The sequence below is a fragment of the Solanum dulcamara genome, chromosome 7, assembly GCF_947179165.1.
Source record: "Solanum dulcamara chromosome 7, daSolDulc1.2, whole genome shotgun sequence".
Taxonomy (NCBI): Eukaryota; Viridiplantae; Streptophyta; class Magnoliopsida; order Solanales; family Solanaceae; genus Solanum; species Solanum dulcamara.
In genome coordinates this window covers 19,481,467-19,491,836 of record NC_077243.1, presented here as the reverse complement: position 1 = coordinate 19,491,836, position 10,370 = coordinate 19,481,467, and the positions used below count along the sequence as shown (strand labels likewise).

The following is a 10,370-nucleotide window of genomic DNA, read 5'->3' as shown; positions in this document are numbered from 1 at the left end:
TCTTTAGTGCTCATGGCACATCTGTATTAAACATATATGATGCAAATATTTTAATATATGTTTTCGTTATGTTAAATTAAAAATTCAGATATATTTTAAAATATGTTAACTAAGCTTGTTACGTTAAAAAAATTAAACAACCTCAAAAATGGATACTTATGCACTTCGCCAATTTATATTATGATGGGCAAGTTTGGAAAGTTAAAAATAATTATTTTTAAAAAAATATATATTTATTTTTAAAAAATATTAAAAAAGGGCAGTTCGGTGCACTAAAACTCTCGCTATGTGCAGGGTCCGGGGAATGGCCAATTGTTTGGCCAAATTTTTGTAAGAAAATAAATGTTTTTGAATTTTCAAAAATACTTCAACACTTGAAGCATTTTTTAAAAGCTTTTGTTGTTCCAAAGTATTTTTTAAAATTAATTATTTAAATACAAATAACTTTTCACCAAAAGTATTTTTTAAAAAATCTCTTTTTTAAAATAAGTTAATTTTATAAGTTTGGTCAAACAGACTTAAAAGCACTTTTTAAATATTTAGTGAAACACTAATTGTTATTTAAAAATAATTTTAAATTTGATTAATTAAGCCTAAACTGTTTTTCAACAAAAATACCTTTTTAAAAGTAATTTTTAGATAAGTTACTTTTATAAATTTGATCAAACAAGTTATTGTATGTAGGAGTGTACATGGATTGGATTTGTTCAGATTTTTTAAATATCAAACTAAATTATTTGTGTTGAGTTTTTAAATCTATAAATCAAACCAAAATAATAAAATTTGAGTTTTTCGACCTCGGATTTTTTGGAATTTTTTCGATTTCTCAGATTTTCAATTTTTTCCGATAAAGTGTTCATAGAAACATATAATTAACTTGTGTTTCAAATATTTCTTTAATCCTATCCAAATATAATTATCTAAGGTGTTTCTTAAGAAAGTAACACAAATACAATATGAGTGATAACACCAAAATATTCAACAAAAATAATAATGTAATCGCAGAAAGGAAATATTGCAAATAGATATGTCAAAATGAAAATGATTATAATTTTAAAGTATTAAATCATGCTAAAATAAGTTTAATAAGTATTAATTATATGACTAAACATTAGAGAAAACTAGAGTTAGGTTATGTATTTAATTATCTAAACTAATATATAACTAAAGAACAAATATTTAACATTAATTATTGTCATACTTAGTATTGATTTGAGTTTTTATTAGAATTTATAATATTCATTGAATATAAACTTTATAGACTATTGAAAATTCTAAATCAAACTTGAAATAATATTGTTAAAAGATTAAAAAAAAAATTGAAAAATATAAGAAATATTTATAAATTGTATCAAAGTAAATATTTTATGTATAAAATAATTTTTAAAAATTATATATCTGAAGTCGGGTTGATTTGGTCTCGGATTGACTTTTTAAAATTAAAATCAAAACAATTCAATATAATTGAATTTTCTTCTTCAATACCAAACCAAGTAAACCAAACCACTAATCAAGTTTTTTTCTTTTGTATCAAACCAAGTCAAACAAAATTACTAGTCGAATTTTTTTTTCTCGATTTGCTCAGTTCTCTTATCCATCGGTCCAATGCACTGGGCTCATCTCATGGAGGGAAAAGCCAAAATGTAGTTGTCTTGCTCGCCGCCTCGACGCATTCCCCTCTCTCCCCGGTATCGTCCGCACAAAAGGAATAGGCCACCGAAAAGAAGGTATGGTTGGTTGTGGGAGAGGAAGGACTTCGGCAACGAGTTGAACCCGCTTGACCGAAAGCTTTACTTTATTTCCTCTGACTCCTCCTCCCAGGCTGGTAGAACTATCGGATTCCCATTCACTCAGGTATTCATTCTTTAAAGCCTTGAACCGAGTGTGGGCTCGATCCCATCTCTTCCTCTAGTTAGGGATGTCGCATATCAGCCTCAGTAGCAGTCGCACATGCGCCGTTAACACTGTAATCGTTGATGTTGCTGATGCGCTGTTCAATCTTAGAGAGAATCTCTATTCTACACGGAAAAAGCGTATTCAACACAGACAGGCTCAGGGAAAACATCCTATACTTGGGATAAGTGAGCACAAGAGTTTGTAATGAATGCTTTTATTAGTACTTGAAATAAGCTTTATTCCTCCTGGCCAATTCACCACTTCGGGAAAAGGCCAATTTGCACCACCATCCTTCCCCAAAAATTCGGTTAGTGTGCATAGACTTCTACTTTCCTTAGGCGACTTTCTTGCCTTACGAAAAGAATTTCATTTCATTTTCCCCGGAATTTTGGAAAAAAGCCGCTTCCTCCTTGAAGGCCTAAGGAAGAGCCTATTCATGTGCAGTTGATTCTCGAACGAAGCGAAGAATGACAGCGGCTCTCTCTTCCCAGTAGCAGGCGAGGCAAAAAAGACCGCTAACGCCCCTTGCATTTCCCTTTTTGAGTTGGCCTATCAGAAAGAAAAAATGAGTGAATGCGCTAGATGTCTATCGTTTTTTCAAATTACTGGTACTGGCTTAGAGTGAGAACCCGGTCCATAGCTTTACTTACCAGTTATCTGTCTTAGCCTTCCCTGACCAGGATCGCTCCCACACCTGTAGCGTTCGTGACTCTTGATGCAATTTTCAATTTGATTTTGTTCGACCCTAATTATAGCAATAAAAATCATAAATAGTCATTTCTCAGGTCCCATAATTAAAATAGTCACTGTTAATGAATTTCAAATATTGTAAGTAACAACAACAACCCAGTGAAATCCCACAACATGTGGTCTGGGGAGGGTAGAATGTACGCAGACCTTACTCCTACTAAGGTAGGACGGCTGTTTCCTGGAGACCCCGGCTCAGTAAAATTTCAAATATTGTAAGTGAAACTACAAAATATTGTATTGGAGTGACTGATCCAGAGTTCCACCCGTATTACCTAAAAGGCTAAAACTCTAAGTAGATGTTTCGATATGCAATTTACCATAATAATTTCAAAATTACTAATTCTCCAAGAAAAAGGATTTAAAATTTCAAAGTGTGATTTTTTTTAGTGCAAAATTTGATGCATAAGTTAATATTTTATAAGGAAAAGACTTGTCATTTTAAAATTTGTAAAAGTAGACTCATGTCAGGGGTGAAAAAATTGTTCTATTATATAAAATAATTATATTAAAGAATAACTAGCTATTATTGTTGTCGATTAATTGATCATTATAAAATTTTGTGTATTTGAAAATCTGTAATCGCAAATATATATTTATAAAAGAAATATGCAGATATCAGATATGTGATTTATCAATGTAATGTCTTAAGATATTTTAATATCTTGTTTATGAACTATAACTTGCTTATTTGGTAAGATTATTTTTTTTCAACTTTTGTTATGTTCTTTTACCCTCTCCTATTGTGAAGGGAGGGTTTTCATATTATCTGGAAGAGAATAGGATGACACATACAAATATAGAAAGAAGAAAATGTTTCCTAGCCACACATTAATTGACCCTTCATGGGACCTCTTAGAGTTTATGTTGTAATTCACAGCCATCCATGATCTACACAATGTATCCAAATATCTCTAAGCTTATCCAAATTGGATTTGTAATATTTTGGCAGAATCCATCGGTGGCCCCCTAAAATTGGCACCAACTTTCAATTAGATACCTCAACTAAGTTTTGTTTATTTTAGACACCTTATGTCAGGTCCAAATGTGTCATTTTGACACTTTTTCATAGTCAGCAAAATAAAACGTGTGTGTGTTTTACACTCGCGAAATGACGTGTAAAATGTCAAATGAAATGATGACATTTGTCATTTGTGTTCAAATAATTTTTAAATAACGATTTTTTAATAAAAAGAAAAGTAAAAAATATTTTATTAAAACCATTTCTGGGCTTATTTTGCAAGAAGCTTCAAATGAGCTTTAATGGAGTCTTCTAATTTCTATCTCAAATACTTCAATCCAAAGTGATGGAACAATGTTTAAATCAAGCATTGCAATACGAATACTATTATTGTTCATTCCAAACAAAATTTAGCACTCAATATTTTTTTCAACATTTTTTGGGGATTTTTTTTGAGAAACTTTACTTTTGAAAAGATTCAAGGGCAAAGACGAAAAACAGGCATAGAAACGTCTTCTTGAAGATGAGAATTCTCCGGATCTTAACAAAAATGCTCCTTTCTTCGCAGATTCAAAGCACAACTCATTTACAATCTTCCAACTTTTTTTTCAGTCAACTTCACACTCTCCTGATCCTTACTTAATAAAATTAATTACATAGCTTTTATTCAATAAGAATTTTCAAGTTGTGGGTATATGAAAATGAGGTTTCATTGAAAATTATTTTAGATTCAGATTTAATTTTTTTGAATTATTGTTACAGATGAATTAGAAGAGTGGAAATTTGGTGGTTCTTGGTGGAGAAAAAAGTAAATGAAGGAGATGGATGATTCCGGTGGTAATAAAGAGGGGTAGATGACGATAAATGGTGGATGTGTGGTGGTGGAAGGTGTAGTTGATGGAAGAAAGAAAAAGTGAAGAAGAGGACGAAGGGAAAAAAGTATATTATACAAAAAAACCTTTTCACGTGCTCAGATGTCCGTGCAATACACACCATGTGCCAAATCAACAAAAAGTGTCAAAATGACACATTTGGGCCTAACATAAGGTGTCCAAAATGAACAAAGCTTAGTTGAGGTGTCTAAGTGAAAGTTGGTGCCTACGCATCATGTGCCATCTCCCTCCAAGTTACCAACTTATATGAAACAACAATCAACTAAGCTTTAATTCCAAACAAGATGGCATTAACTATATGAATTTACTAGCAACTAGCCATATATAAGTTGCACCACTAGCAACTATTAATTGCACGTACAACAACGATAACAACATATTCGGTATAATCCCACAAGTGGGGTCTGAGGAAGGCATATTGTACGCAAACCTTACCCCTACCTTAGGAGGTAACGAGGTTATTTCTGATAGATCTTTGGCTCAAGGAAAAACATAAAAAGCAGATCAACAAAGAAATAACTGAAGTGAATGAATCATGACAAAATAACGTAGAAAGCATGACAAAGCATTCTGAAAAAAGAAACAGTAACTGCACCAAAATAGTGTGATAATCGAAGTACAAGAGACAATAGATAGTAACAGAAATCGACATGGTGTCTCACTTGAATTTTTGCGCGTCTCTGACAAAAATTAAATATGTCAAGACAATTTTTGATCTAATAGCAACTGAAGCAGGATGGATATCTACTGTATCAAATTTTGTTCTTGCATAACCAGCCAGCAAAACACATGAACTGTTGACAAATAAAATATATGGTCAGCAGAAGAAATCATCTAAAGTTCAAGAAGTGTGGTCACAATGGAATATGTAACATGAGTTTGTAGGTGTTTGACAAACAAAAATATATGGACAGCAGCAGAAGTTTCTTAAGTTAAAAGAAATATAGTTTGATCACAGCTTCATATAAAGTTAGTAGAATCAAGTAATATGAGCAAGCTGAACCTTAAATTTCCTGCTACATTGCCTCTAGCCCAAATATTGAACATTGCAAAACTTCATTTGTCATAAACTGACGTAGCCTTTAGAATTTGATGGATGGATAACAGATACGAGACTTTCCAATTCTTATCCTTGTTCTTGAGCTGCACCAAAATAACATCTTGCGAGCGCCAGTAATAACTAGCTTTAAGCAAATACCTAATAGTTTTTTAATAATTATGAAATTCTAATGAATAAAGAAACATTAATATGACTGTATCACTTGTCTACTACAATGTTGCACAGACCATACTTGAATTACCAAAAGCCAACATATAATCATACTCAGACCCCCCTTCCTGCAAGCAAACTCTATTTCTAATAGATTACAAAAGTACCTTTGAGGTTCAAAATTGTGTAATGTTCTCTTATTCTCCACCAGTGAAGGTAGGATCACATATTGTCTGGATGATATCGGATGAATGAACTTATACTAATACCAAACTAGCAACTGAATGAACAGATTCTAACCTCAAGAGCGAGCTTAACCCGTTTCATTGGACTTTTCAGAAATTACAACTACTATGCTTTTCTCCCAAACAAGTTGGGTTGAGCTAAATGAATCAAGATTGACCAAGTTACTCCTATTTATCCATCTCATGCAAAACTATGCAGATACAAATAAAAAGTATTAGAAGTTTTCTGTATTTTCTAAATGTATAAATATCTTCAAGGTTAAATAACTCCTAGAAAGCATTGGACCTACTGTAAAAACTCTAAACTGTTTAATGCATATTATCAACTAATAGGTATATAGATCTTTTCTTCCTCTGTATCCTATCTTTCACAAAGGACTGGTGCATTTGGAGGTCGACACATGGCATGACTAACACATCACAAGCAACTAAAATCAAAAATTAAAAGGAAAAGAGACTAATAGGATGTCATTAAAATTGAGTAAGCTAGCATTCCCATTGCACTAAAGGGTAAAGGGGAAAAGAAAACAAGGAATGACCACAACACATTTTAAAATATTAGGAAAACGCTTTTCTGAACATAGAAAGCCTGCAACTTCCTGGCATCAATACATCCACTCTGTTAAAATTATGTGTATTTGTTCATATTTCTGTTTCATCAGTAATGTATATGAAGCTCCTATTTTATCTATCCTCTGATATCCAGAGTTTCCTAAGGCAAATAAATGGGGACAGATAATCTAGTGAATTTGTCTGCCAGCAATAACACAAACTAGACAATTAAGATTATATAGATTGCACCATAGGAATGAAATCAGAATTCTTTTCTTAAACATGATTTTAATGTGTCGAGACAAGGATAGATCTCATAGCAAGTGAAGGAGGATCAATATCTACACTAACGTGAGAATCTGGCATAGCCAGCAAAACACTACTGCTGATAACATACAAACTATGAACAGCTCACCAACACTATCTAAAATTCAAGAAATATAGTGTGGTCACAGTTTTGATGACATGAGTTGATCTGGAACGGTGAGGATTCATATAGCCGACCCCAACTTTTGAGTCTGAGGCATAGCTATTTGTTTTTGGTAGTGTGGTCACAGTTTCATTTAAAGCTACGAGAATAAGGTGGGTAAGCTGAAATTGATGATTTCCTACTACATGATTAAGTTGGTCTTCTAAAAATAAACTGATAACAGGACAAAGACTTGCCATCTCCTTATCTTTGTTCTTTCAGCGCCAGTAAAAACTACCGTTAAGCAATATCTGCTTTTTAAAATCAAGAAGCAATATTTTTTTTTAATCCTTGTCTCCTATAATGTTGCACACAACATACTTGAATAACTCAACATAAAACCATACCCAAACTGCCACTTCGCACAAACTTCTTGAAACAAATTCTACTTCTAACAGATAGCAATAGTACCTTCAATTGAATTTTTCAGAGCTACAATCATCTGCGAAAGAGATCCAACTGTCTAATATCAAGATTATGAAATAGTGTTAACTTCGCAACCATAACAAAACACATCCAAATGAAGTAATGAACTATTTCATTTTTACTAATTTTGAAATTGGTACCACTGTGCATCTTTTAATTGAATTAGATTCTTAAGTGTTAGCTTTGCCTTTACAGGAGTCATATGCAATGTGAGTCAGAAGATTACTTCAGTGATGGGAGCAACTTCATCTGAAGTTTAACAAAGCAACGTAAATGTTCAATATTTAATAATTTAGTTCCGCATAACCATACAGTCACTATCCCACAAGGCAAAGCCAGATTCAAATAATTCTTTTCCTGCTCCAGAAAAATCTGTCTGGAATTCACAAAGCAACATTGACTAGAAAGGTAATAATTTACTACCAAATTACCCAGGCCATGGTGCCACACTAACTGTTCTGCATATTTGCATGAAATGACCAATGGAACCTATACACACGGAACAAGCCTGCTTTTCATATTCTACAATATACAAATGAATCATGCTCTGCAAAATATAAATTATCATTAACGCCTTTGATCATGCAGGACATTCTTGTTGATTGACACAGAACTAAAAGTACATGTACATAAAGCATGAATATGTCAAGGCAAAGTCACAAATTCTAAGTGAAATATCATGCCATAGTTCAAACTGTTACCACAGAATTCTTAAATTTGACCATTTTGTTTCATCCTTAGCTAGTGAGTTCTTGAGCCTTGAGTTTTTTTTTATAACAAGATAATAAAGAATGCATAAATGAGAGTTCTAGAGCCTTGAGCTAGGAACATGGCATACAATCTATTAATTTGTCATAAAAAATAAAGCACTTCAAATACTAATTAAGCTGTCTAGCATAAAAATTACATAATGTGCTCTTTTCAGACATCATAAGGCAAAAAAAGAGAGAAGAAAATAATATAATATTCTATAAAAAATTCGAAGTCTATCACAAAACATTCTATAAAAATTTCAGAAGTCTATCACAAAATTGAAACTCTTAGTGGAAGGATATATTTTGAGGGAAACAAAAAACAGTTGAAGGGTTGTATTGTTACATTGTGGCACAATTGTGGAAAAGCTCATAAAATCAGAGACCTCATCTGCCTAATGTGAGTCGCGTCAAAACAGATCAATAAACGAACAAGATTCCCTGTCTAAATAGAGCAAGAGTGACTGAAGTATATATTGTCCAAACAAAGAGAACCCACCAGGCCATAAACAAAGCCACCTCTTTGTCTAGCAAAGAACAAGGCAATAAGCTACAAACCCCTTCGTAATTTGTAAGCAAATCGTCACCAAGTTGAGACAAGCCAAGGAAGAGAAGTACCATTGATGCAGGCAAGAAAAATTGGAGAACCACAAGGCATACAAAGTGATTGTGCAGGAACACCTTAGCCCTACTATAAGCTAAGTCAGGAACTTTGCTAGCGTGTAGTCTCTGGTACCAACACAATACTGCTTCGTTTAAGTACATCTGCACGTTTGAACGCAAAGATACAATCTGCAATAGGCCCGAAATCAACAAACACCAGAGCCTAAAGCTACTGAATTCCGACTTATGCATACCCACATTTCCAACCAACTCTGTAACATGTTCAATTCTTGCATTTTGATAAGACCCCTTATTTTGATCAATAAGTAGTAAGTCAATAAGTAGTAAGTCAGCAAACGGTTTTACCCAAAGCATTGAGGTCAAACCCATGATCAAATAATTAGCATGAAGAACCAATCGCGCAAACCATCCACAAGATATAATAGGCAAATTACAGCGAAGCTGATCAGTTCCAAGCCAAAAAGCATGAGCAATTCTCACAGCTGGCATATACAAAAAACATGAAATGCAGCCCATGAAAATTGCAATAAACAACTTTTCAAACCCATGTATTGCTTCAAAGTGAACATCAAAAACCCATTTAGGAACTGCCCCATGTACAATAGCAAGCGACACAATAAAACCAAGAAAACCCAAAAGAACACTCAAATGCTTCTCAGATAGCTTAGATGCAGATCTTTCAAAGGAAATCCTAAAAATCAAAACGAAAATTCTACCAACACCCAAAAATCCAAACAAAATCGGAATAAAAGAACCGTTCTTTAACACCCCAGACTCTTCAGATTTCGGCAAGAATCGATGAAGCAACAAACAAGAAAGAGAAACAAGGATGGAATTGAAAACACGACAAAAATCCTCGAAATAAATCCTTGTCTGAAGGTGACCATCACTAAGCTTTAGCCTAAAGATCTGAGCTTTATTTTCATCAAACTCAAATCTTTCCTTGGATTTCTTTCTGGGTTTGAGCTCAGAATCATTAGTACCTGGCCTACGAATTGCTGCCCGAATCCCATTTGAAGATGCATTGTTGGGAGTAACATCATCTGGGTGGACATAAGTGAAGAGGCCGGAGAGGAGAAATGCAGGGATCTTGATGAAGTGAAGAAGGAGAGTGAGGGAGAGAGCAAGAGCAGCTTGGAGAAAGAGATTGCCAGATAAAAGTAGCAATAAAGAAGATGAATTGGGCATTTTTGAGAGTTGCCAAAAACGATCTTGAAATGCAAGCTGATGAGAGATCTCAAAGGAGCAGAGATATTCCGTTCGGGTCGACAAGGTGAGTCATTTGGGCATTGTCTTTTGGATCCACTCTTCCAACTAGGGCTGAACACGAAAAGTCAAAAAATCAAACCAAATCGATAATCAAATCAAACCGGAAAAAAAACCCTACATTTATTTGGTTTGATTTGGTTTGGTTTTTAAATTTAAAAACCGACTATATTTGGTTTGATTTTGGTTTCAAGTCTAAAAAAAACCGAAAAAACCGAACCAAACCGACTTTATATATACATATTTTAAAAATTAAATTTGTATATATATGTGTGTATTTAAATTTTTTTATGAAAAAATATAATTTATATTGAGTTTTTATATTTTTG

General features: G+C 33.3%; 1 protein-coding gene across 1 annotated transcript; it reads right to left on the bottom strand.

The window, feature by feature from the left end:
• Nucleotides 1-5,065: 5,065 nt before the first annotated feature.
• Nucleotides 5,066-10,082, bottom strand: LOC129896295 (uncharacterized). Its single transcript, XM_055972154.1, has 2 exons — nt 5,501-10,082; nt 5,066-5,291 (listed from the first exon to the last, which is right to left on the bottom strand). The coding sequence occupies exon 1, from the start codon at nt 9,961-9,963 to the stop codon at nt 8,572-8,574; it is 1,392 nt and encodes a 463-aa protein (XP_055828129.1). The 5' UTR covers nt 9,964-10,082; the 3' UTR covers nt 5,066-5,291; nt 5,501-8,571.
• Between the last annotated feature and the right edge of the window lie 288 nt (nt 10,083-10,370).